Below are 25,322 nucleotides of genomic sequence, written 5' to 3'. Positions count from 1 at the left end.
ATGATTTATATACAAATATGAAAGAATGTAATAATATGGAAGATGAACTCAATGAATTAAATAGTTCCGTGAATCGAAGTGGGTAATATACCAAATTTCACATATGATCGTGACAATGATATTTTTTTCACCCAACTCGGATAATTGTCTTAGTTAATTATTAGGGGTAAGTAAAAATAAAATAAAAGAGCACAAGTGGGCTTTTTAAGTGAATAAAACACTCTTGAGGACAACTTGCAAGATTTCACCAAGATTTAAGGATCAAATTCAAACTAAACTTAAACACCAAATTTATGTTAAGCCCAAATCATGGAGAATAAATTTAATTAAAAAAAATATATCAAGAATTAAACTAAATTTTTTGTCCAACCTATATGGGTCAAATTAAATTTATAATTCAACAAAAAAGGAAAAAAAAAAAGATATAGACAAATTAAAATTGTTTTATCCACCTCATTTTGTCGCCATCCCGATAATATATATATATATATATATATGAACAACTACAAAACGGTCGCCAAAAATTTTCTAATACTACAATAATATTATATTTTTTTTTTAGCGTTCCACGACATTTTTAAATGTGAAAAAAGTGTATGCCATTATTGAAGTTTGGCAAATGATTTTTTTTTTTTTTTTTCTTTTCATAACAAATTCTAATTTTTAAGTTTTTTTTAGTGAATGATATATTTATTTGATCACAAATTTTTTTGGTTTAATAAATATATTTAAAAATTTGTTAAGAGATTTTAAAATGATCAAAAATCACTTTTATTGTATTCAAAATGGTTTAAAACACGCATTTAATAATTTAAAATCAATTTAATATTTCAAAATTATTATTAGATATGCCTGAGAACTTAAGTCGATTAAGGCATCGGTATGAGAGTAATATTATAAATAAGAAAAACGAATGGAAGCTACGACATAAAAATAAAAAATGGAATAATTAAGAAGGGAAAATTTTATATATTGAAATATTTAAATTTAGGAATGACAAATTAGAGAAAAATACAAAATTGGAAGTATTATTTATATATACTTTAAGGAATTATTGAATTAGGACAAAACTAAGAGGGGACCATTATCCCTACCTCCCGACTTTTGAGGATACAAATTTAAATCACGTACGACACATATATTTCTATTAAACTTTAGAATTTCTGTGAAGGTTCTATTAGACACAAAATTAAAAATTTATAGACATATTAAATACATAATTATAATAGCTCAAATCTACTGCTAGATATTGTTTGCTTTGACTGATTACTTATCGCACTCAGCCTCACGATTTAAAAATACGTATATTAGGGTGAGATTTTCACGATCTCACAAATATGGTACGTTTTGATTTGTTACGTATCGTCGTATCGTCGTCAGCGTTTTAAAACACATCTACTAGTGAGAGGTTTTCACACTTTTACAAGTAATGCTTTGTTTTCCTCTCCTATCTACGTGGGGTCTCACAAAAATATACACATTTTAAAGTTTGGAGATGGGTTAGATCCTTTCTAAAATTTAAGAACCAAACCTTTTAGGTTAAAAAATAATGACATATGTCAGGGGAGGCTCTTTAGGTCTACGGTAGATCTGTTGCTAGCTAGTAAGCACAAAGCTAAGATGGAGAATAGCCATTCAAGTAACAAAAAAAATTTCTTCGATTATCCAATAATTTGCCTTATTCGTGCTAGGTCCTCACGCATAAACGATAGAGATTCTCGGTGAAATAGCAGCTACGCCCCCTTGGTCCTAAGCGTTTTTGCCCATAAAATTTCTCCGTTACACACTCGATTGAATTGGGGAGATAGGTTGTCCATGAATTATGCAATTATAAGATATATTTGGATGGTGAAATGTGATGCCCATTGTGATATTGATTAATGTTGGGAGCCTAGGTGGGTTCTTATATGAGTAGAATTAGAATAATGCAGCCTCCCTAGTAGTAATTAAATGGTTGCACCTAACATACTACAAGGACACATAAACTCCTCCTAAACATTGAATAATTGGATGCTTTTATTCCAACATAACCAATTTGACTTTGAAATGCCAAACTTAAAACACGGGTTCGTTTGAATCTTATATTATACGTTAGATTCAGTTATTTGATTATATTCCAATCATTGATTCGAACCAATTTCAATCTCCTAAACACTTTTTAGTTTGTTTGCTCGCCTTGATCCATTATGTATCGCCGTCAGTCTTACAACTTTAAAACTTGTTTACTAGAGAGAGGTTTCTTAAGAATGTTTCGTTCTTCTTTCCAATTGATGTGAGATCTCACAATCCACCTTCTTGAGGGGCCTAGCGTCTTTGCTGACACACCGTCTGTGTCTAGCTCTAATACCATTTATAACCGTCCAAATTCATTATGTATTACCGTCAGCCTTACGTTTTAAAACATGTTTATTAGGGAGAGGTTTCCACACCCTTATTAGAAATGTTTCGTTTCTCTCTCCATTCGATGTGTGATCTCACACGTATTTAAACAAAAACGAGTTGGAGGGAGAAGTAAAAGAGGATCCGAGAGTGCACGCTTCAATGGGACAACACTTTCAAGTAAAGAACCACTCAATGAACACACATGAATATAATGAGTACAACGAGCATGGTTTATCATTTATGAGCCCACCTACGTAGAACGTTCTCGAAAGTGATTAATGTTCTTGTTAAAGATAATTTTTAGACAATCAACTTCATTTGGCAAAACAATAACTTAATTGATAGTTAATTCAAAAAATTTGTTTAAAAATGGTCAGAACATTCTCAACTAATTAAGACATATATCATCGATCAAAAATTAAAAGTTATTTCACTTTCACACACGATAACCAGATAATGAAATAATGAAAACTGGTTGGTGATGTGATGGATGGGTGAGTTTAGCATTAAAAGTGGAGTGCATTGAAAGGAAATGTTAGCCAACGAGGCCACCACCTATATGACATTTTAGCCCATTTTTACACTAATCTATTCAATTATTTCCCTCTTCTACCTCATTTATTAAACCATTTAAATTCTCCTAATTGAACTAATTATATTTTAATTAAATTTCAATGTGAATGTGTGATCTTAGATCATCGATTAAATAATAAAACATTACTTTTAAGGGTACAGAAACTTCTCTCTAATGAACATATGTTTAAAATTATGAATTTGACTCACAATGCGTAACAGCTCGTCTCTACTAGCATTGTCATCTTAAAGTTTGATTTAGTTTCATGTTTTTTTTTTTTTTTGTGAGTTTATATATATATAAGGTAATTTTGTGATTAAATCACTTATTGAAGTAAAGATTCATTTTTTATGAAAATTAAGACTTCTCAAAATCATAGCATATGATGATTATAATTATTTAAAATTATTTCTTACTTCCATTAAAGATAGAAATAATATGACCCTCAATAATTGTACTCAAGTCCCACGCTATAATTCTTCATCAACAATACCCAGAAATCAAAACTAAAAATTATAAATAAATAAATAAATAAATAAATAACACACAAAGCTTTCCTAAGACAATGTTTCATATTTTGTATCTGATCTATCTGCATGATGGTGATATTGTCTCTCTCTCTCTATGCAAAACTGTAAAGAAGATAGCAAATATCTTCAAGAAGCTTTGAATTTTAATTATAACTAAAAAAAAAAATGGAATTTTGACAAGAAATCATAAAAACAAGTTTTGATTGGAGGAGAGGTTTATGAAATTTGAGTTTTAACAAATGGGGTCGTGATTAATATTAATCAAAGTGTTTTAATTTGATTTCCAACTCTAATCATTTCGAAATCAGAGTTAGCAAACAAAACATGTAAGAACAAGGGGAATGGAGGAGTGAAGTGAAGCTCAAAACACGACATTCGCTTCTCTCCAAACCCAAATCACTAATCTATAGCTTTCCCCGAGAAATTTGAAGAGAAAATGTTCCATTGTTGCTCTCAATCTCAGCAATGTCTTTGAGTCACTGTATGGAGAAGGGGCGTGCCTGTTTGATTACTGAGAAGGCTTTGTGGGTGCGAAACAGAGAGAGGTTGCAGAGGCAAAAAGGTGTTCTGAAAGACCCACATGGAGAAACAATCATCAAAAGTGAGATGAATGCAAATTGGTAAGTGATAAAGCACCAATTCCCACCTCTTTCCTTTTCATTTCGTTTTTCCTTTGTGGGTCTTCTCATCTTTTCTTTAATACACAAAGTTAAAACCATTTCTTCGCTAATTATTCCACTTACAAGCCTTTGTTCCTTGGTTCCCTTGATGCTTAACACCGGACCTCGCTTTTCAATCATCAATAAGAGGTGGGTTTTCTCAGAATTCTCAGTTCTTCACTTCAACAGATGGTTATGAGTTTTGTGTTCGAGTTTTTTAGGGTTTCTTCGAAATGAATTGGAGGCTGGGAATGGTTTGAATGCTTATGATTCTGAAGAACATTATGAATTGGGTACTAAAGTCTTAGTTCAGTTCAAAGCTTGGAATCTTTGATTCAGAAAGTAGGAGGCTGTAAGTTTCCATTATCTTGCTTTTCTCTGTTATCTTCGAGTTACATATCTTTTTCTGATGCACTGGATGGTTTGTTCTTAATGATCCATTTTCCCATTGTTAAACAAGCTGCAATTAATCAATAAGAATGGCTGAAATAAGGTTAGCTAGATTAGAACAAGGCCAAACCAAGATTAAAAATGTGCCAATTGCTGTAACCCCAGAAGGTTTTTGGTGCTGCCCTTCTCCTGTTGTCTTCCAAAAGACCCTAAACAAACCCAAACCTGCCTCCCTGCCCCCAAAGATCTTGGTTGAGACGAAACCGACCCCGGTGGCTGATAGGAAGCCACGGGCAGCTGCTGTTCGTGACGATGACCGGAAAGGCAATGCTGATACTTCTGGCTATGGTGCCTCAGAGGTTGTACACAGGGCATCACGGCCTAAGGTTGAAAAGATGCCTAGGAAAATAGCAATTGAGTTTGGTGAGGCAGGGACAAGTGATATTAAGGTTGTTTTAGTTGGGAAGCAAGGATTTTCAGTGAAGTTGAGTGTTCATAAACATGTTTTGATGGAAAATAGCACTTTTTTTGCCATCAAACTTTCTGATCATGAAGATTCTTCTTTGGAAATTGGTGATTGTGAAGATGTTGAAATCTATGTTGAAACTGTGGGATTGATGTACTGCAAAGAAATGAAGCAATGGCTGATGAAGCAAAATGTTTCTCGTGTTCTGCGAATTCTTAAGGTAACAACTTCCTTATAGTCATTTGATTGTTTGTGCTGTTTCGTGATTGTAAAAGATCCTGTTTCTGTTTAATATCATTGTGAGATCCCACATCGGTTGGAGAGGGAAACAAAACATTTCTTATAAGGGTGTGGAAATATTTTTCTAGCAGTCCTGTTTTAAAACCGTAAGACTCATGGCTATACGTAACAAGCCAGAGTCGACAATATCTGCTAATGATGAACTTGGGCGGTTAAAATCATGAATTCTTTGAAGTGTTTGTAATGGTATAAAACTTACCAAAAATGCTTGTTTTTCAGGTTGCTGAATGTCTCGGTTTCAAGTCATGCATGCAGTCGTGTCTAGAATATTTGGAAGCAGCCCCTTGGATTGGTGACGAAGAAGAAGAGAAGGTTATCACGTCCATCCTACGACTTCAAAGTGAGGGCATTGGGGTGAGCCCGGTATTGAAGCGAGTGTCTGCGAATGTGTCGAAGCCCCATAACGATACTCTTTCTCATATCATCGAACTCGTTCTTAGAAGCAACGAGGAGAGAGGGCGTCGTGAAATGAAACTGGTAGTACTGAGGCTTCTTAGGGAGAACCAGAATGTACCAAGCCATGCAAGTTCAGCTGATATTTGCAATGAAATTATATACTCTTCTTGTAGAAGCTGCTTGACATCGCTATTGTTCCTGTTTCAGCAGGCTGCTGAAACAGATTTTAGTGACAGGAAAGAACCAGTGGTGAAGCAAATTACTCTAGAGGCTGATAATCTGTCATGGTTGCTTGAAATATTAGCTGACAGGCAAGCGGCCGATGAGTTTGCAGTCATGTGGTCGAAGCATCAGGAACTAGCAGCCCTCCATGGGAAGTTGCCTGTCGTATCTCGCTATCGTGTTAGCTGCATAACAGCTCGGTTATTTGTTGGCATTGGCAAAGGAGAGCTGTTACCAGCCAAGGATACTCGTAAATTGTTGTTACATACATGGTTAGAGCCATTGATCAATGATTATAGCTGGTTAAGACACAGTTGTGGGTCGTTTGATCGAAAGGTCGTGGAGGAAGGAATTGGTCGAACGATCCTCACTCTCCCACTCGAGGATCAGCAGAGCATTATGCTGACATGGTTGAGCAGTTTTCTGAAGGTTGGGGACAGTTGCCCGAATCTCCAAAGAGCGTTCGAGGTTTGGTGGCGTCGGACCTTCGTTCGACCTTACGTTGAGACTCAAGGAAGCATTCACCAGCAAGATTGCTCAATCATACCCCAGTGTGAGCCTTGACAATCACCATACTTATAAAACTGACCATTGGTTGGGCAATATAGCTGCTGAGTTTATTGCTTATGGTTTATGTTGAATGAATTTCGAGCTTCGTCGGGATTTCGTCAAGATCGTTCCGAGATCACCCTGTTGTAAGTTAAAGTTTGTACGTAGTAATATAAGCTAGATGTGCATTTATACTCTGATTGCATCTCTGTTTTCACTACTCATCCTTGTTGAAGTGAAAAACCTAAGTGTAACACCAAGATAGAGGTAGCTGTCTGTTTTTTCTGTACTTTTGTTCTTCTTTCTATGGAGCTCTTAATTTATTTCATCCAAAATTACATTAGATTATTTTTTTTTTTATATCCTTATATTCTCACATGGAAAATTAGAAATAGGAATATCGGAATGTGTTAATTATTGAATTACGTTTCTTATCTCAACCGCTGCTCTGATTTACTTAAAAATATTCTGGGACTACCCAGATTTGTTGAAAACTATTTTGAAACTAAGATTGATGTGGGGACCCCCACTCATGAGAGAGATCCCCTCCAAAAATAGGCGTATGCCGCTTGAAGCGGCGAGCACACGGTATTCTTTAGTAAAAGGCGAAAGAATAGTTCGCTTTGTGCTCACCGCACGGCTCCGTGAAGAAATGGGTGGGCTTTGATGGCATTATATAGGTGCAGGAGAGATTCACTCCGCAACTTCTTTCCGATGTGGGATTTTCACCTTCCACAGTATTATTGTCTTTTTCATCTCTCTTCCCATTTTTTTTTAGGGAATTCCAACCTCTTTCCATTTTTTTATGTTTTAGTTAACGGTTGTTATAATGTAATTCATTAATCCGGAAAATTATGACGTAAATTTATTATATTATTTGTTAGGATTGAGAGTAGACGAAAATATTTTAGTTATATTAAACATATTATAGCTCTAATAAAACGGTGTAAAATGTTTTTATAGTAATAAATAGAAGGTATAGTTATATACTTATCCTTTTAACAACATGAACTGTCACGATGTACGAAAAAAATTGTATAAAAAATATACGATAGCGTTTTTTGTATGCTATCATATATTCTTTGTAATGTTATATGAGATATTTTTAGAAATCCAAAACAAAGTCATCATAACTTATGTTCAAAATGAATAATATCATTATGGGGGAGTCATGATTTTTAACTGTATTAATTTGACATAAATATATATTCATTAACGAGAGAGAGAGAAAAGAATAGGTAGACCAGAAAGAGAGAGAAAAGAGGGGGAAAAGATAGTTAAGATAAGCTACTATACAATTAACAATAATTTAATTAACCCCACAAATGAAAGCCCTAATTATACAAATGCAGCTACGTACTGATACTGCCATTCGACCATGATATATTCATTAGTTAAAGGGGGTGATTTTAATCTGTTGATCATTATCCATAGGGGGATTTTTTAATTTCTTCTAAGAGTGACCAAAGTCTCTAAGGAAGAAAGAAGGGTTATCTGCGGCGGCGGCGGCAGAGGAGGAGGTGTTTCCAGTGTGGCGGAGCCCTAAAGTGAGAGACACGTCACCGGTGGCCGTAGCAGTAGGGCCAAACCTTATAAGTGTTGGTCCATGATTATTATTCATGTTGTCAGTCCCTGTAACAGTCTCATAATGTTGATGATCTCCACTTCCATGTCGCCATACATCATGAAGCTCTGAGTACTCATGCGTCGCCGTGAAAGCAGCTGTTAATTGCTGGGCGGCGGCAGTGGTGGCTGGTGGCAGTGGAGCAGCAGAGGAAGTGGTGGGTGTTGGATTTTGTGCATTCATGTCACTGTTTTTTGTTTGATTGTTATTGTCTTCTGATCCTTGATGATCACTATGATGGTCTGTTTCGACTTTATCTTCAAGTTGGTACATTTCTTCCACCATTGGTTTCCACAACCGAACTCTTGCATTAATGAACCAATTCGAGACCTGTCAAAAGTTTTTAAACCAAAAACAAACAAACAAACAAAACACTTTCAGTTATGGTGTAATAATCTAAGTTAGATATTATTTTTCAGACTTTTCAAGGTTTTAAAACAACTCCAAAGGAGGTTTCGTGATAAGGAATGTTTCGTTCCTCTTTCGAACCCATATGAGATCTCACAATCTACCCTCTTAAGAGCCGAATGTCCGCCTAATACTAGGGAGAGATTTCTTTATAAGGAATGTTTTGTTTCCCTCCTAGCTGTTTCGCTAGCACACTATCCAATGTTATTTCCCTCCTAGTGTTCTTGTTGGCACACCACCTAGTGTTGAGGAGAGGTATTCTTATAAAGAATGTTTTGTTCCCCTCTTCAACAATGTAAAATCTCACAATCCATCTCTCGTAGAGGCTCAACTTCCTCAATAACACACCACCTAGTGTCTAGCTCTGATAGCATTTGTAACAACCCAATCGTTCCATTCTCCAATCGACGTGGAATCTCAGAATCCACCTCCTTTGGAGGCTAGTATCCTCGCTAGCACACCGCTATGTGTCTACCTCTAATACCATTTGTAACAGCTCAAATCTACCGTCAACAAATCTTGTCTTTTTTTAGGATTTTCTTTCTAGGCTTCCCTTCACACTTTTAAACATGTCTACTAGGTACAAGTTTCCACACCCTTCTAAAGAATGCTTCGTTCCGCTCTTCTACTAACGTGGGATCTCACAAATGGCAACCAACGAAATAACTTATCCCTCTTAGACGAAAGAGTTATGACGGATGCAAGACAATTCATCTAGGGATCTTATTGTCCTTCTACTTTGGCCATTTTCACACACAATGATGTCATAAAAGAATAATAACTAGAGAGAGAGAGAGAGAGGGCAAGTTTGAAAATTTCCATTTTCATTCACATTATAACCAAGGGAGCTTGTTTTTTTCCTTGTTTCTCTAAACACTTTTTAGCCTTTGGCCTTTCAACTTGTGCGTGTACAAAACGTTGATGGTTTTGGTGTGTAATCGTGTGCAGTTGAAATGCAGGTTAAAAAGTGGGGAAAGAGAAAGGAACCTGATTTCTGGACAAACCAGTCTGTCGAGCTAACAGCAGCTTGTCTGCGTCGCTGGGGTACCTGAACAAAAACACCATAACAAATGACAATCACAGTCCTTGTTTCTTTTGCCCCCTTTTTCTCTCATCAGATTCTATCTCCATTGCTCTTTCTTTTTCTCTAAGATGTGATCTAACACTCAACCTTTATGTACCCTTTTCCTTTTCAATTCACCACAGCATTACTGTTCTTGTATATGGATATATATATTCACAAACCCAATTCTAAAACAGACTTTCGGTTAAAACCCATAATTTGAGATCATCAAAAATCTATAATTAACCATAAAAAAACCCAGCTTTTTGGTGTAATCAATGAAAAAGATGCAAACTTTGAACTATAATTACGAAATCATGAAAAGGGTAATATCACGTACGGGTGAAGAAAATGCTCGAAGAGCCAAGCTCTGAGAATGCTGACAGATCGTTCAGGGAGGCCACGCTGTGGTCTCCAAGCTTCTTGTTCCATCATACCCATTTGATGGAAAGCCCTCTGCTGGCGGAGGCTCTGTTCCAGAAGCTTTAATCTTGGGGTCTCTCCTTTTGTTACGCCGTAGCCTCCATTGCCGCCTTTCTCCCCCAACGCCTCGTAGCTCTGCTTTAACTGATCTGCTAACGCGTCCTTCAGACACCGGAAGTGCCTCGACATCGCCTTCTGCGTCAATGTTGTGTAGGGCGCTGCCGCCCCGAACCCCATCACCAGGTCAAACGAGTTCACTACCATTTGCATTTGCTCCCTATACAGGTTGTATCTCCGTTCAACCTGAATTAAAATATGAATAAAACATTAATTTTAATAATCCTTAGTGTTTCCCGCCATTGTTTCTTATCCAAATACAGACAAAAAAACATCCAAAACAAAGGATTAATGTATTAATGAAATCAATTGCTTCTCTAGGTAGCTATATTTGGGTCAACTATATGAATATTATTTAATTTTATAAACTTAAATATCTATATAGTATTGAGTTGTTGGGTACCAATTAAATGTTGTGAAATAATCTAACCCTACCAACCTGGTAGCTTATTATTTTGTGTGGAAAATCATTGATGATCAGCCGGCATTTCAAGTGATTAAACTTTAACAAATCAATGAACAATTACCCAGAAATTAATTCATAAAAAGATTCAATTTTTATGTGAAATTAAGAAAAAATAATAGAGAGAGAGATTCTTGCCTCATCAAGCATGGACAATAGTTTGACCTTTCTCCGTTGATGTTCAATTCTGTCAGCAGCCGATAAGGGAGGTTGAACTTTTGACGACGATGACGAGCCACCGGCGGCGGTGGCGGTGGCGGAGGCGGTGGTTTCAGTATTGAACTTATTCTTCTTGAATTGAACCTTCCCAACACTACAAAATTCCTCGAGTAATTCCTGTGTGGGTTTGACATATCTTGAATTCCTCAACACATTTACAACTTCCAAAGATGACCCAAATCCAATTTGAACTTGATGATTGGGATTCATAATTTGTGAAGCAAGAGGAGAATTCTCTGAATTATTTTTCAAAGAATATTGCAAAATTGAGGATGTTGATCCACTTCCTCCATCCCCGACTTGATTGTTGTTGTTGTTGTTATAACTATACAAAACCCCACCATCCCTAACTCCCAATTCATCACCTTTCACCCCACTGTCCGACGAATGAAGCGAGAGCGAAAGACCTCGACTTTCGACGACAAATTGACCAAACTCCGTTTGATCTCCAACGCCAACACCGCCTTGAAAACCCCCATGTGGGTTGGGTAGGAGCATGTGGAGAGTGGAGGAGGTAGAGGGCGACGATGGGGATCGCAGTGGCGGAGGAGGGTTCATGAGAAAAAGCGGCATGGGCGCAACGGAGTTGGGCGGGCGTAAAGTTGGGAAATTGTCGGAGAATTCAACGACGGCAGAGGAAGAAGGTGGAGGGAAGTTGAAGATTTCTGATAACATAGTCCCGGGAGTAGGTGTAGGTGCATAAACATGATGAAGTTGTGGGTCTGTTCCGGCGACGGTAGACGGCGGAATTGAGTCGGAGAAGGAGTGGAGAGGGCGGATCTGTTGGGGGAGGAGATTAATCTTGAGTTGATGATGATGAAAATGGTGGGACATAGAAGAATTAGTGGAGAAAATCAATGGAGCCTTAGCGATTCCCATATCATCACATAATAACAAGAAGATTTAGAATTGTTCTTGTTCTTCACACACAATTTTAATTTTGAATTCATGAATCAAAGAAGAAAAAAGAGATGAATTTCTTTTTCTTTTTCTTTTTCTTTTTTGTTTCTGAATTTTGGTTTTTGGGTATATCTCTCTCTCTAACAACAAAGCGCACACACAAAAAGAGGGTCGCTCTTCTTCTTCTCCTCCCGCGCCTTCCTCTTTCTTTTTACATCCTTACTTTTTTTTTTCTTTTTTTTTTTAATTTTAATTTTTCCTGCTCCATTTGTCTTATTTGAATTATTTATTTATTTTATTTTGAGGAGAGAGAAATAATAAATGTATAATAATAAATAACAAAATTGTAACATTTTAACATTCCTTTTTCTTTTTTATTTTTAAAAATTTTAAAATTCAGACCAAATTAAAATTAATTTAGGGTTGTCTTCATTCTTTTTTAATAAAGCTTTAAATTGATAAGTTAATTAAGAAAAAATAAGTATTAATAAATATATGGGGACCCAAATGAATTAAGTTGAGGAGTTGGGACATTTGGGCTGACTCAAAAAAAAAAATATGGGGACCAAAATTTAAAAGTGGAATGATTGAAATTGAAAAATGTAAAAACTTTGGGTGGGAAAATAAGATTTAAATTATTTTGATATTTATTAATATTTTGAGATTGGACCTGTGATGGTTATTTTAGCAAAACCCATTTGGGAACCGAATGCGGAATATAATAAAGGATGGGGACAACATAGAGTCGTCTCAAAACCTTATCTCAAATTTACAATTTAGCTTCTCCTGAATTGACCATAATGCCCCTGTCAAAACCTTTATTTCATCTAATGTGATTTAGTTGGTAGGGTTGGTTTGGTCATTTCGTAAATAGTGTTACACTAAATGGAAATATTGGTAGAATTAAAAAAGTGAACTAAATTGACAAATATCAGCTCACCACAAAAATAAATAAATAAATAAAGTGTGAAAAAATTAATTACTTTTTAGGATTTTAATTTTATAAAATTTAATTATCCTTTCTAAATTTTATTTAAATTCATCCTTTTTTACACCTTTGGTTTTTATTCTTTTAAATGGAAAAGGATAGAAATACGATTTTTTCTTTTTTTTTTGTAAGATAACCTAACCTTTGGAATCTCACGTGTGAACCTTTTGGGGTGGGCTCTTCACGTGAATCCCACCCTCCCTCACACGCTTGAAGGCCACACCTCATCATTTCCCAAGACCTAATTTCAATATTATTATTTAACTTCCACCTTCAAAATCACGTGCAAAGGGGCTACGCACGTGTGCATGTCATTTGGAATTCTCTATTTATAATTATCCAATAAATTAAAAATGATATCAATTATGTTTTATATACGGGTAGTTGTAGCTGTTGTTGGAGATTGGATTATAAAATGGTAGCTTGCTATTTATTTATTATTCAAACAACATTTATTTTTTTAATTATTTTTTTAACATAAAAAAATCAAATATATTAATTAAAAAAATTGAAGATAGGGTATATCACTAAAAATAAAAACTTTGCTCACTAATATTTATAAATGTAAAATATGTACGGAAAAGATGAGATTGGTATAAAAATGAAAGGAAATAATTAATAAACTTTAATTATAATTATATTTGTGTGTGAAGCTAGTGACACGTGGAATAATTGCAAGTTGTAAATAAATTTTAATTCAAGTACGAGGAAGCATTCAATACTACAAATATAACAAAATCCTGTCCTTGTAACTAAATATTGTGAAATAATCTAACATTAATATATTAGAAACAAATTTACCATTTATTTTACGTAATATCTTGGTATATTTAAAAATTAAATTGTAATTTTTAATTTAATGTTCTATATTTTAATATTTTATTTATGTAAAATAAATTAAACAATCAAATTAAAAAACTATAATTCCTATGATTTGGGATTATAAAATAAATAAAATATTTATTTTCTATCTTAGTCAAATAAATTTATAATAAAATATTGTGGGTGTAATCAGGTGATTATTAAAATATATTAAACCATGCCACGTGTTACTATAATATAAACCATTTAATGGGACATATTATAAAGTTTGGAGAAGTAGATAATACATTGAGCTAAATTATAAATGTTAGTTAGAATTAATTATATTAACTACATCCAATTGGTTTGTTTGCATCTAAAATGAACAAAATAATTAAATGTGTATCTTTTTTTGTGGAAGAAAACAGCGAGGCTTACCTAATGATGTATTGCTATAACTACCACTTTATACATTTAATTAAGCTAATCATATGGATTACTTTCTTTAATCAAACTCATCACTATGCTTCAATTTTTTCTCTCTCTCTCCTCTCTTTTTATTCTCTCACTTCAAATTATACAAATACTTCTAAATTTTAAGATAAGACTTAATTATATCTAAAAATATTTTTAAATACTAAAATGGTTTGAAAAATATATCATTTTTATAAAAATAAAATGTGAAAATTTTGTTGTCTTCGATTATACCATACTTTTACTATTAAAAATAATAAAATAATAACAATAATAAAAGAAAATGAATATAATTCTCTAAAAAGTGCCTCCAGTGTCAATAAAATAAAAGGTAAGCCAAAAAAATTGGCAAGCCATTATTTATTCCTTTAATTTCTGCCATGTGGTCCAAATATGACAATTCATATATATTTGGAAAGAAATTAATAAAATTGTGATAAAATATATAAATTTAAGTTTTGTTGGATATAAAAAATGAAATAAAAAGTTTGAGTGTCAATCTAAAGAAAGACAAATATGCACAAAATACGATTAAAAAATGCATTTTGATGTCACCATCTCAAGTCCAAAAAGAGGAAGTTTTCAAACTAATTAAAAATGTGACATTACATTTCGTGTACTAATTAAAATATTAAAATTAAAATATGGATTATTTAATTAATGACTTGGTAAAAATATTTGCATTATTAATGAAAGAGTATATTCTTAGATATTTTGAGATACGAGTGGTGTGAATATTTTTATACTCATTTTCATAATTATATTTATGATGTTGTTCACTTTAAATATAATCTTTTACGATTTTATATTTTTTAAACTATAGTCGAGCAATTGGAGCAACGAGATGTGCAATGTTTCTTGGAATTTGTGAACCCAACAGCCCTCCATGTCGTCTCAGCTAGGTCACTTTCTTCATACTAATACATTAATTTGGGGACAGAAATTCTCGGACATGTTTTTTTATTTACATATATTTATTTCATTTAAAATCATTACAAAATAATTATGGGATTTTGTGAAAAATAAAAGTACACCATATTTTCTGGTTAATCTACTAAAAACTTTTTTTAAAAAATTGGGAATATAATAAGAAAATAAAAGGTTAAAAGGGGAAAAAGGAAAGTGATATAATATTCGAAGGTAGTGAAAGTTGGGCCTAGCTGGGCTTTTAAATGTGGGCCCACGTGGAAAACAGCACCTACTAATTTCCTCGAAATGAGGTGGTCCTCTGAGCAGATACATATTCGACGTGGCACTGCCGGCACTACGTGGCCCATGGCCACGTGGGAACCGCGGTGCAAATGGGTTGGCAATTGTTTCCTTAGTGCCACGTGGTTAGCGACATCCTGTTCTGTCTTGACCAATGCCTTTGTTTTTATGTTTTTTTTCTTCGGAATTAAGAAAAAACTTTTGATATTTTAATTAAAAAAAAAAAACTGAAATTAAAAACGTGATAAATTTATTGTGTGCCTAAATAAACAATGGGTTAAAATAATTTGACTCTATTTTTCCTAAGAAGACATGATTTTAAGTGAATAATAATACCCCACTTTGAAATCATTGCATTGAAATTTATTGGTGGCGGCTGGTGCCCCAATAATTACTCGACCTGCTTCTTTTATACTTCGCTTATCCTCTCCACTGAAAACACCTTCTTCGTAGGATCGATCTTGGTTTCAGCCAAACAAGGTATGGGTTTTCTTATAAATGCTATGAATTTCAAGTTGGGGTAATCTAGGTTATATGAAATAGTAGGGATGTTATAAGAAAAGCCCTAGTAATGATTCATGTTTTGTTCAAGTATTTGATGATAAATCTTTCCACTAGTTGGCTCGAATGGTAGGATCCTTCCGTATTTGAGGACTTGCTAACACTTAACCGTGGTCCTTTGACACTCGATATGATTTGGTAGGATGGTCTGTGTCCGAGGCAACACCGAGAGAAGCAGAGGCGAACATATTTTGGGTGTGAATGGTATTGGTCGCCATGTAAAATGCTATACTCGCAGACAAGTAATCAATAATGGCGAGGTAGATTTGAAGGAGGGAAGAAATGTTGGAGTTTGTTAAATGTTTGAAGTATTATTATATATCCTTAAACTTGATGGTTTTATGTCTCATGGTACATGACAGTTATACATGCCTGAATATCCACCTTATTACACAAATTGTCCTACCAAAAAGGAACATGTCAAATGCGATTTATGCAACAACTTTGTAAGTAATTTCAAATCTTAAATGCCTGTGATTTTTTCTTTGAATATTGACGGTATTACCAAAATATGTAACATAGTAACATATGAGTTGAAATTTAGTTGGTCGGATGTACAAGTAATAACAACTCGATTAGTGGTTGAGCTTGTTTGGTATATATTTGGCGTGGAGAAGAGAGTGTTTTTCTATGATTGAGGAAGTGCTCTTGTTTTCAGCTTTCTTTTCTTTTTGCTCTTCTTTGGGTATCTGGATGATTGGAAGAATGGAAGAACTTTTCTAGTAGTAGTAGGCTTGAGCTATTACAAATGGTATCAAACCCAAACACTAGTCAGTGTGTTAGCGAGGGCATTGGTCTCCAAGAGAGGTGGATTGTGAGATTCCACGTCGGTTAGAGAGGGGAACGAAACATTCTTTATGGAAACCTTTTCCTAGCATACGCGTTTTAAAATCGTGAGGCTGATGCCAATACGTAACAGGTCAATTAAGACGTTGGTTTGATTTGGTTGGATTTTGTTGATTCTTTCTTACCATCTTCATATGGGTTTTTGTTTTTCCCTTGTGTTGCTGTTGTTGCTGTTAGATCCCAGATATTGATGGGACTGTTTACTGTTGTATGAATTCTTTTTGGGGCCAAAAATACTGCCCTTCCCATGAAAATGACGGAACTTCCTCTTGTTGTAGCTGTAAAAGATTACAGGTAATTCTCTCCCTCTGTCTCTGTCTCTGTCTCTCCCACATTCACAAATGTGAGCGTACTCCATGATGCAGGCATCAGCAGGAATGGAGTTCATTTTACTGGAAGATGGAAGGAGATTATGTCCAGAGTGTTCCAGCTTCATGATCATGGACATCAATGACTGCCAACCTCTTATCCTCGAGATACAACAATTCTTTGCAACTTTAAACATGAAACTAGACCAAAAGATTCCATTGGCGTTGGTCGCAAGTGAGACATTGAACAAGCCCAGTGAAGACAAAGATAACGTAAGAGGACACACTGGCCTATTCTTTTGCTTCTTCATTCATATATATCTATATATTGGTCTTACCTTTTTAGGATTCATTTGTCTGGATTGTATAGACACATCATCATCTATCCGGAACTCAAGGGTTGTGCGCACTAGTACGGCGCCCCATTCCCATTGTTAGAATTTCCATCTCTCTCAGTAACATATTACACTGTTTTTGCTTACTTTCACTCAACCCAATTGATTTCATCATCATCATTATCATCATTGCAAGTAGGTTCGTATGATGGAGAGTATGGGAGGATTCTCATTCATGGACATGCTCAAATCCTATCCTCAACTTGTTTATAACAGGGAAGTTGATGCTATACTCGTTCTATATGGCCTTCCCAGGTACTATAATCTGCTCATGCGCCAGAACGCTCCAACCCCATCACTGCCCGATATTGTCCTCTTTGAGATTTTCTTTTCAGGCTTCTGTTCAAGGTTTTTAAAACGCGTCTACTGGGGAGAGATTTTCATACCCTTGTAAAGAATGCTTCGTTCCCATCTTGAGATACCACGTTGGTCGGAGAGGGGAACGAAGCATTCCTTCTCTCCCTAGTAGACGCGTTTTAAGAATCTTGAGGGGAAGCCTGAAAGGGAGGGCCCAAAAAGGACAATATTCGTTAGCGGTGGGCTTAGGCCGTTACATTCATATTAATTAAAACTTATTAGAACTTCGATATTCGATATTCGCTGTGACAATAAATTCTTATGTATCTTCGATATTGCTTACTTTAGGANATTAAAAAAAAAAAACTGAAATTAAAAACGTGATAAATTTATTGTGTGCCTAAATAAACAATGGGTTAAAATAATTTGACTCTATTTTTCCTAAGAAGACATGATTTTAAGTGAATAATAATACCCCACTTTGAAATCATTGCATTGAAATTTATTGGTGGCGGCTGGTGCCCCAATAATTACTCGACCTGCTTCTTTTATACTTCGCTTATCCTCTCCACTGAAAACACCTTCTTCGTAGGATCGATCTTGGTTTCAGCCAAACAAGGTATGGGTTTTCTTATAAATGCTATGAATTTCAAGTTGGGGTAATCTAGGTTATATGAAATAGTAGGGATGTTATAAGAAAAGCCCTAGTAATGATTCATGTTTTGTTCAAGTATTTGATGATAAATCTTTCCACTAGTTGGCTCGAATGGTAGGATCCTTCCGTATTTGAGGACTTGCTAACACTTAACCGTGGTCCTTTGACACTCGATATGATTTGGTAGGATGGTCTGTGTCCGAGGCAACACCGAGAGAAGCAGAGGCGAACATATTTTGGGTGTGAATGGTATTGGTCGCCATGTAAAATGCTATACTCGCAGACAAGTAATCAATAATGGCGAGGTAGATTTGAAGGAGGGAAGAAATGTTGGAGTTTGTTAAATGTTTGAAGTATTATTATATATCCTTAAACTTGATGGTTTTATGTCTCATGGTACATGACAGTTATACATGCCTGAATATCCACCTTATTACACAAATTGTCCTACCAAAAAGGAACATGTCAAATGCGATTTATGCAACAACTTTGTAAGTAATTTCAAATCTTAAATGCCTGTGATTTTTTCTTTGAATATTGACGGTATTACCAAAATATGTAACATAGTAACATATGAGTTGAAATTTAGTTGGTCGGATGTACAAGTAATAACAACTCGATTAGTGGTTGAGCTTGTTTGGTATATATTTGGCGTGGAGAAGAGAGTGTTTTTCTATGATTGAGGAAGTGCTCTTGTTTTCAGCTTTCTTTTCTTTTTGCTCTTCTTTGGGTATCTGGATGATTGGAAGAATGGAAGAACTTTTCTAGTAGTAGTAGGCTTGAGCTATTACAAATGGTATCAAACCCAAACACTAGTCAGTGTGTTAGCGAGGGCATTGGTCTCCAAGAGAGGTGGATTGTGAGATTCCACGTCGGTTAGAGAGGGGAACGAAACATTCTTTATGGAAACCTTTTCCTAGCATACGCGTTTTAAAATCGTGAGGCTGATGCCAATACGTAACAGGTCAATTAAGACGTTGGTTTGATTTGGTTGGATTTTGTTGATTCTTTCTTACCATCTTCATATGGGTTTTTGTTTTTCCCTTGTGTTGCTGTTGTTGCTGTTAGATCCCAGATATTGATGGGACTGTTTACTGTTGTATGAATTCTTTTTGGGGCCAAAAATACTGCCCTTCCCATGAAAATGACGGAACTTCCTCTTGTTGTAGCTGTAAAAGATTACAGGTAATTCTCTCCCTCTGTCTCTGTCTCTGTCTCTCCCACATTCACAAATGTGAGCGTACTCCATGATGCAGGCATCAGCAGGAATGGAGTTCATTTTACTGGAAGATGGAAGGAGATTATGTCCAGAGTGTTCCAGCTTCATGATCATGGACATCAATGACTGCCAACCTCTTATCCTCGAGATACAACAATTCTTTGCAACTTTAAACATGAAACTAGACCAAAAGATTCCATTGGCGTTGGTCGCAAGTGAGACATTGAACAAGCCCAGTGAAGACAAAGATAACGTAAGAGGACACACTGGCCTATTCTTTTGCTTCTTCATTCATATATATCTATATATTGGTCTTACCTTTTTAGGATTCATTTGTCTGGATTGTATAGACACATCATCATCTATCCGGAACTCAAGGGTTGTGCGCACTAGTACGGCGCCCCATTCCCATTGTTAGAATTTCCATCTCTCTCAGTAACATATTACACTGTTTTTGCTTACTTTCACTCAACCCAATTGATTTCATCATCATCATTATCATCATTGCAAGTAGGTTCGTATGATGGAGAGTATGGGAGGATTCTCATTCATGGACATGCTCAAATCCTATCCTCAACTTGTTTATAACAGGGAAGTTGATGCTATACTCGTTCTATATGGCCTTCCCAGGTACTATAATCTGCTCATGCGCCAGAACGCTCCAACCCCATCACTGCCCGATATTGTCCTCTTTGAGATTTTCTTTTCAGGCTTCTGTTCAAGGTTTTTAAAACGCGTCTACTGGGGAGAGATTTTCATACCCTTGTAAAGAATGCTTCGTTCCCATCTTGAGATACCACGTTGGTCGGAGAGGGGAACGAAGCATTCCTTCTCTCCCTAGTAGACGCGTTTTAAGAATCTTGAGGGGAAGCCTGAAAGGGAGGGCCCAAAAAGGACAATATTCGTTAGCGGTGGGCTTAGGCCGTTACATTCATATTAATTAAAACTTATTAGAACTTCGATATTCGATATTCGCTGTGACAATAAATTCTTATGTATCTTCGATATTGCTTACTTTAGGACTCGATTTTGCTTTTAATGGTCCTTCCATTAAACAAAGATCCATCTATCCTTGTTCAACCATTTAAATATGACATTAGCTACTACTTGTTAAGACAACAAACAACTTATTTTTCACATGTATAGACACACATTTCCTCTTGTACAGGTTGTTGACAGGATCTGTTCTAGCACATGAGATGATGCATGCTTGGCTACACTTGGAAGGTTATCCCAATCTAAGTAAACCAATTGAAGAAGGTATCTGCGAAGTTGTAGCTCACATGTGGCTGAAATCCAAAATCAATGTGGGGTCTGAAACTGCCATGGCTGCTGCTGCTTCTTTATCTTCCTCCCTGCAACCTGGACGTTCGAAAAAGCACGAGCAACCGAGTGAAATAGAGAAGAAACTCGGAGAATGTTTCATACACCAAATCGAAACAAATAATTCAAAAGCCTACAGAATTGGGTTCAAGAAGGGAATCAGGGCAGTTTCTCGGTATGGTTTGAAGAAAACTCTTGATTGCCTCAAACTCTATCGAACCTTTCCAGTTTAGACGTCCTTGTCATTGGAAAAACATGCGGTAATTGATTGTACAACGTTGGTAGAAAGTGAAATTAATTGTTCTATTTGGACGCATCATCATTATTGTTTGAAAATTATTAAATTATTAAAAGCTGGTGAGTTTATAACTAAAATATATATATATATATATATTTTTATTAGTAAGCTGAAAGTGAACCCTATCAGGTAGTGATTTTTAAGTATTAAAAATGAGTTAGAAAATATTAAAACAAATTATATAAAACTTATTATTATACTTCAAAATTTTTTATTAACATGTAGATTATAAAAAATAAAAATAAAATTAATTAAACTATTTTGGGTAGTTTATTTTAATATATTCTCATATTTTTATAATAATACTTTCTAATTTCGTAATAAAGCAACATTTTAAATATATAATTTTAACCAGTTGCCTTATCTTCCCCATCCGACGTGTCACTCTCAACCTCAGACTCCCCTCTTCTCTCGCACATAATTTAGGGTTCATCTCAGCTTCGTCTCGTTCTTCTGTCTCTGCCCCTCAATCTTAATCTCTTTTTCCGGTCTCTGCTTTTCTTGTTCTTCGGCAGCCAACATCGGCAGTGCTTCAAAATTGGTAGGTGCCATCCATCCCTTCTCTTTCTCTCCTTCAAATCTGCAATTTGCAATTACTTGAAAATTTTGAACTCCAAAGATGAAGAAGTCACTTTTTCTGGGAGAGTTTTGTTAATGCATTTTCATTCTTTCTGCTTCATAATTGACAGACTACCCTATCCAAACTCTGTGGAGTACCGTTCAATTTTAGTCACTCAATAAGGGGATTTTCTGCGCCAAACCTTAAAGATGAGTGGTGTCAGTGTTATACGCTCCGCTCGTATCTTCTTCATGCCAAATGACTGTCTCATTCCTACTCAAAGGTACTCTGTGAGTTGTGACTCAGGAGTTGCGTGTTTTTCTTTTTTCCTGATGGCTATTGTGAGATTTCTTCAATGAATGATGTTATGTTAGAGTGGCTGCACGAGCTGTCCTTTCGTTGAGTCTGTGAATATATATTTTTGATCATTCAGTAGTTTTGTTTTATATAGGGTTCAGGTTTCATTCTCAAGGAAACTCTTTTCTTGCCGAGCTAAATTTGGTTAGTGCTTCAGTTTGTGGTTTTAATCTCTTGTTGAAAGCTTGTGGTTTCTCGACCATGCTGTGTTCTGTGTTTTAATGATGGAATATAGCAGATTCTGAGATAGATGATGGATCGGTGAACTTAAAGGTTGTATCTCCAGCCCTTCTAACTGCTGAAAAAGAAGAGGCCAAGGCAGTTTTAACCTTATTTTTAAAGAAACAAGGTTTAAGCAATGCAATTGCTGCAAGAACAATAAACAAGTCTGATCTCTTCATCAATCATCTTCTCTTGAGGCTTCATTTGATTCATAAATCTCGGTATCTAGTAGGTTCGATTTCAATGTACTTTTTATCGTATCGCCTATCACAGTGAATTTGATTTAGTTCGACATAGAGTTTTGTTGCTAGAATTATAATATAGTTCGTATGAATATGCAGGGCGAGAGTTGACCACACTTGAGATTAGAGATGCTTTGAATCCTTATCTTGAGTCTCTTTTTGAAGAGCATGGGACTCATCTCGTACATGCTGTGGAAAACTTTCCGAATCGTTCTATTAAGGAAAAGACTACTACGACAGTTCCCGTCTCGAATTCAACAATTGACACAAAGAAGCTGAGAGCTGTCTCTCGAGTGAGTGAATTAGGTCCTACTGGAAAGCTTCGACCTCAGATTCTTTACTTGATGGAGCATGGCTTAAAACTTGAGCAAATTAAGGAAATTACTCGCAAATTCCCAGCTTTTGCTTACTACAGCTTGGAGGGGAAAATAAAGCCTGTGATAGAGTTTTTTCTTGATCTTGGGGTGCCAAAATCTGATATCCCTACTATCCTCAACAAGAGGCCACAGTTATGTGGAATTAGTCTGACTGAAAATCTAAAACCAACAATGTTATTCTTAGAAACTTTAGGTGTCGACAAGAAACAATGGGCGAAAGTAATATACCGTTTTCCAGCGCTTCTCACCTACAGCAAACAGAAGGTTGAGACAACTACTGGTTTCCTCTATGAAATGGGAATCTCAGAGGAGAGCGTCGGTAAAATATTGACCCGTTGTCCACACATCATAAGTTACAGTGTGGAGGAAAAGTTAAGGCCCACAGCTGAATATTTTCATTCACTGGGAGTCGATGTTGCTGTCCTTTTGTATCGTTCCCCTCAGACGTTTGGTCTTAGTATCGAGGGCAATTTGAAACCGGTGACGCAGTTTTTCTTGGAGAGGGGCTACAGCATGGAGGATGTTGGAACCATGATCTCAAGATATGGAGCGTTGTATACTTTCAGCTTGGCTGAGAATATAGTGCCAAAATGGGATTTCTTTCTAACCATGGAGTACTCAAAATCAGAGCTAATCAAATTCCCCCAATATTTTGGTTACAGCTTGGAGGGGAGGATTAAACCAAGGCATGCAATTATGAAGAAGAGCGGGGTGATGTTGTTACTGAACCAGTTATTAACATTATCAGATACCGACTTTGACACGGCATTAAAAAAGAAAATGAACAAGTTGCTTCCCAAGAATTGACTGACTTTCTATGAGAACGAACAAGACTGATATACTGGAAGCGTTTATGATCGATGGCGTATGAGATATCTGGCCTTACAAGTAATTCTGTTGCAGTGCCTTGACTGAAACACGAGATACGGTGTGTTGGGATGATCGGAAATTTGGCATTTAAATTGTGGATATGGAATGGAAGGCAGAGTGCCTCGCTCTCTGTTTACTTGGCCTGGAGTTGCCTTCTTGAGTCCTGATTGATCCATCTCTGTTTTGTTCTCGTGTTCATCATTTTCCAACAATGTAATAGTTTTAGTACTGAAGCTTTAGTCTGTACAAAATTTCAAATAAATCAAATTCTGGGGAAAATATGAATAGATCAATTTCAAGAAGCATTTTCTTTTTCTTTTAATTTTTGTACAGGTATTCGTATCAGAAGTTTATTTGGTGATTGGGTAAACAGGACCTGATGCCTTCTGTCCTAATGGGAGATTTATGTGGATCATCCGCCATGGCAGATCTGAAGCAGTTTGGAATTTCATTAAATTGCATCATGGCTGCCTTTAATGGTACCGAGCAGCTTGGATTTGATATCATTTGTAAAGATAGGACGCCATTGCTTGTTCAATGCTTGGATCTCCAAAGGAACATGCACGGATACTCGGTGGTTACCAAAGGAACATGCACAGATACTCTGGTGATTATTACGAAACGTAGAGTTGAAAGTATATATTTATTTTTTAATGCAAATATTCAAAAAGTGAACCAACTAATTATATTATATACTAACGCATTTGCCTAAGATAAGTTTTCATATTTTTATAAGAAATATTTAGTTTTTCTCTCACACGGATTTGGGATCATACACATCACTAAATGTTATTGATTGTTTATGTTAAAATATAAATTTAGTCTTTAAAATTTAAAATTTGTGTTTTGTTTAATTTTTTAACTTAAAATAAGCTTTATATTTTTGAGTTTTCGAGATTCATAAATTTAACGAACACAAAAAAGTTGTGATACTATTAAACATAAAATTTATAGCAAATATGATACTTTATACTAAATTAAATTAGGTTTATGCTGGCAAGGTGATTGATAGTTAAAATTAGGTAATCTTTAGTTATTTGGATTGTAATGTTGGCTTCTATTTCTCCCACATCGAAAGGGTGTTTAGCTTTGCCTTTCTTTATTAAGTTACGTGAAACACAACCTCCCGCCGAGCTTGGTTGCGCAAGCTTGTGACCCAAGTGGGGGTGATAAGGTGATGGAATGGGGTAGGCTTCCCTATTGAGCTGGCTCCGATATTGATCTTAATTGGCTCGCCCATTGCAAGCATGGAGTCAAGCCATGGGGTTTGGGCGGATGCCCAGTGCCTCGTAGGCTTCTAAGGTGGAGGGCAATGCGTGAGGCTGGATTCACAGAGCAACGAAAACCTCCCACTCTTTGCAGTGCAAGGATAACGGGCCATGTCAGTCGGATCCAAATTTGGCCCTGTGGGGTTGCCTCCAACCGAACCATCATTTTTTTCCCCTAATTTGTTTTTTCCTCTGTATTAATGTGTATTTTTGTTCTAAATAATGACATTAGACGGCAACTATTGGTCAATGCATTGATAATGAAACACATCATCTTACTTTTGGTGAATGTAAAAAGTTACCATAAATTATAAGGATATTAAAAAAAAAAAAAAAAAAAAAAAAAAAAAAAAAAAAAAAAAAAAAAA

General features: G+C 35.6%; 5 protein-coding genes and 1 non-coding gene across 13 annotated transcripts; 4 read left to right on the top strand and 2 right to left on the bottom strand.

The window, feature by feature from the left end:
- Positions 1-4,123: 4,123 nt before the first annotated feature.
- LOC111453011 (BTB/POZ domain-containing protein At3g50780-like) lies at positions 4,124-6,796 on the top strand. 2 transcript variants are annotated; one of them, XR_002712199.1, is made up of 3 exons: positions 4,124-5,221; positions 5,521-6,651; positions 6,734-6,753. XR_002712199.1 is itself a non-coding variant. In XM_023093922.1 (3 exons), the coding sequence occupies exons 2-3, from the start codon at positions 4,625-4,627 to the stop codon at positions 6,481-6,483; spliced, it is 1,560 nt and encodes a 519-aa protein (XP_022949690.1). In that variant the 5' UTR covers positions 4,124-4,295; positions 4,367-4,624; the 3' UTR covers positions 6,484-6,796. The 2 variants fall into 2 exon arrangements, 1 of the variants encoding a protein (XP_022949690.1); XM_023093922.1 differs by having other exon boundaries at positions 4,124-4,295; positions 4,367-5,221; positions 5,521-6,796.
- Positions 6,797-6,990: 194 nt separating this feature from the next.
- LOC111453897 lies at positions 6,991-7,110 on the bottom strand. Its single transcript, XR_002712320.1, has one exon. It is a non-coding gene; the product is annotated as a U5 spliceosomal RNA (small nuclear RNA).
- Positions 7,111-7,741: 631 nt separating this feature from the next.
- Positions 7,742-11,791, bottom strand: LOC111453008 (BEL1-like homeodomain protein 2). 2 transcript variants are annotated; one of them, XM_023093916.1, is made up of 5 exons: positions 10,705-11,791; positions 9,904-10,289; positions 9,488-9,548; positions 7,909-8,422; positions 7,742-7,877 (listed from the first exon to the last, which is right to left on the bottom strand). In XM_023093916.1, exons 1-4 carry the CDS (start codon positions 11,662-11,664, stop codon positions 7,922-7,924), a joined length of 1,908 nt encoding a protein of 635 aa, XP_022949684.1. In that variant the 5' UTR covers positions 11,665-11,791; the 3' UTR covers positions 7,742-7,877; positions 7,909-7,921. The 2 variants fall into 2 exon arrangements, with proteins under 2 accessions (XP_022949684.1, XP_022949683.1); XM_023093915.1 differs by having other exon boundaries at positions 7,742-8,422.
- Positions 11,792-15,492: 3,701 nt separating this feature from the next.
- LOC111453013 (protein DA1-related 1-like) lies at positions 15,493-17,908 on the top strand. 2 transcript variants are annotated; one of them, XM_023093928.1, is made up of 7 exons: positions 15,493-15,637; positions 15,776-15,978; positions 16,081-16,164; positions 16,742-16,858; positions 16,930-17,145; positions 17,243-17,305; positions 17,407-17,908. In XM_023093928.1, exons 2-7 carry the CDS (start codon positions 15,862-15,864, stop codon positions 17,659-17,661), a joined length of 852 nt encoding a protein of 283 aa, XP_022949696.1. In that variant the 5' UTR covers positions 15,493-15,637; positions 15,776-15,861; the 3' UTR covers positions 17,662-17,908. The 2 variants fall into 2 exon arrangements, with proteins under 2 accessions (XP_022949696.1, XP_022949697.1); XM_023093929.1 differs by lacking the exon at positions 17,407-17,908 and having other exon boundaries at positions 15,494-15,637; positions 17,219-17,335.
- A 138-nt stretch (positions 17,909-18,046) lies between these two features.
- On the top strand, positions 18,047-21,105 carry LOC111453012 (protein DA1-related 1-like). Of its 4 annotated transcripts, XM_023093926.1 has the most exons (9): positions 18,047-18,183; positions 18,322-18,345; positions 18,391-18,524; positions 18,627-18,710; positions 19,288-19,404; positions 19,476-19,691; positions 19,789-19,851; positions 19,953-20,068; positions 20,607-21,105. In XM_023093926.1, the coding sequence occupies exons 3-9, from the start codon at positions 18,408-18,410 to the stop codon at positions 20,992-20,994; spliced, it is 1,101 nt and encodes a 366-aa protein (XP_022949694.1). In that variant the 5' UTR covers positions 18,047-18,183; positions 18,322-18,345; positions 18,391-18,407; the 3' UTR covers positions 20,995-21,105. The 4 variants fall into 4 exon arrangements, with proteins under 4 accessions (XP_022949694.1, XP_022949691.1, XP_022949695.1 ...); XM_023093923.1 differs by having other exon boundaries at positions 18,338-18,524; XM_023093924.1 differs by lacking the exon at positions 18,322-18,345 and having other exon boundaries at positions 18,048-18,183; positions 18,407-18,524.
- A 310-nt stretch (positions 21,106-21,415) lies between these two features.
- LOC111453745 (transcription termination factor MTERF5, chloroplastic) lies at positions 21,416-24,000 on the top strand. 2 transcript variants are annotated; one of them, XM_023094967.1, is made up of 5 exons: positions 21,416-21,600; positions 21,749-21,901; positions 22,070-22,119; positions 22,214-22,429; positions 22,539-24,000. In XM_023094967.1, the coding sequence occupies exons 2-5, from the start codon at positions 21,828-21,830 to the stop codon at positions 23,621-23,623; spliced, it is 1,425 nt and encodes a 474-aa protein (XP_022950735.1). In that variant the 5' UTR covers positions 21,416-21,600; positions 21,749-21,827; the 3' UTR covers positions 23,624-24,000. The 2 variants fall into 2 exon arrangements, with proteins under 2 accessions (XP_022950735.1, XP_022950734.1); XM_023094966.1 differs by having other exon boundaries at positions 22,211-22,429.
- The last annotated feature ends 1,322 nt before the right edge of the window (positions 24,001-25,322 follow it).

The sequence above is a fragment of the Cucurbita moschata genome, unplaced genomic scaffold, assembly GCF_002738365.1.
Source record: "Cucurbita moschata cultivar Rifu unplaced genomic scaffold, Cmos_1.0 Cmo_Scf00015, whole genome shotgun sequence".
Lineage (NCBI taxonomy): Eukaryota > Viridiplantae > Streptophyta > Magnoliopsida > Cucurbitales > Cucurbitaceae > Cucurbita > Cucurbita moschata.
The sequence above is the reverse complement of the archived record's forward strand: the minus strand, read 5'-3'. Positions and strand labels throughout refer to the sequence as shown.

What these genes read in the sequence shown, in the direction of transcription:
- LOC111453011 (XM_023093922.1), top strand. Translation starts at nt 4,625, where the DNA reads ATGGCTGAAATAAGGTTAGCTAGATTAGAACAAGGCCAAACCAAGATT. An exon ending in GTGTTCTGCGAATTCTTAAG is followed by an intron (nt 5,222 to 5,520) that starts GTAACAACTTCC and finishes CTTGTTTTTCAG; the next exon opens with GTTGCTGAATGTCTCGGTTT.
- LOC111453008 (XM_023093915.1), bottom strand. Translation starts at nt 11,664, where the DNA reads ATGGGAATCGCTAAGGCTCCATTGATTTTCTCCACTAATTCTTCTATG. An exon ending in TTCGAGCATTTTCTTCACCC is followed by an intron (nt 9,549 to 9,903) that starts GTACGTGATATT and finishes GTTTTTGTTCAG; the next exon opens with GTACCCCAGCGACGCAGACA. An exon ending in CTGGTTTGTCCAGAAATCAG is followed by an intron (nt 8,423 to 9,487) that starts GTTCCTTTCTCT and finishes AACTTTTGACAG; the next exon opens with GTCTCGAATTGGTTCATTAA.
- LOC111453013 (XM_023093928.1), top strand. Translation starts at nt 15,862, where the DNA reads ATGGTCTGTGTCCGAGGCAACACCGAGAGAAGCAGAGGCGAACATATT. An exon ending in GCGATTTATGCAACAACTTT is followed by an intron (nt 16,165 to 16,741) that starts GTAAGTAATTTC and finishes TGTTGCTGTTAG; the next exon opens with ATCCCAGATATTGATGGGAC. An exon ending in GTAGCTGTAAAAGATTACAG is followed by an intron (nt 16,859 to 16,929) that starts GTAATTCTCTCC and finishes TCCATGATGCAG; the next exon opens with GCATCAGCAGGAATGGAGTT.
- LOC111453012 (XM_023093923.1), top strand. Translation starts at nt 18,408, where the DNA reads ATGGTCTGTGTCCGAGGCAACACCGAGAGAAGCAGAGGCGAACATATT. An exon ending in CCAGTGAAGACAAAGATAAC is followed by an intron (nt 19,692 to 19,788) that starts GTAAGAGGACAC and finishes TGGATTGTATAG; the next exon opens with ACACATCATCATCTATCCGG. An exon ending in GTTCTATATGGCCTTCCCAG is followed by an intron (nt 20,069 to 20,606) that starts GTACTATAATCT and finishes CCTCTTGTACAG; the next exon opens with GTTGTTGACAGGATCTGTTC.
- LOC111453745 (XM_023094966.1), top strand. Translation starts at nt 21,828, where the DNA reads ATGAGTGGTGTCAGTGTTATACGCTCCGCTCGTATCTTCTTCATGCCA. An exon ending in TTCTTGCCGAGCTAAATTTG is followed by an intron (nt 22,120 to 22,210) that starts GTTAGTGCTTCA and finishes GATGGAATATAG; the next exon opens with CAGATTCTGAGATAGATGAT. An exon ending in TAAATCTCGGTATCTAGTAG is followed by an intron (nt 22,430 to 22,538) that starts GTTCGATTTCAA and finishes ATGAATATGCAG; the next exon opens with GGCGAGAGTTGACCACACTT.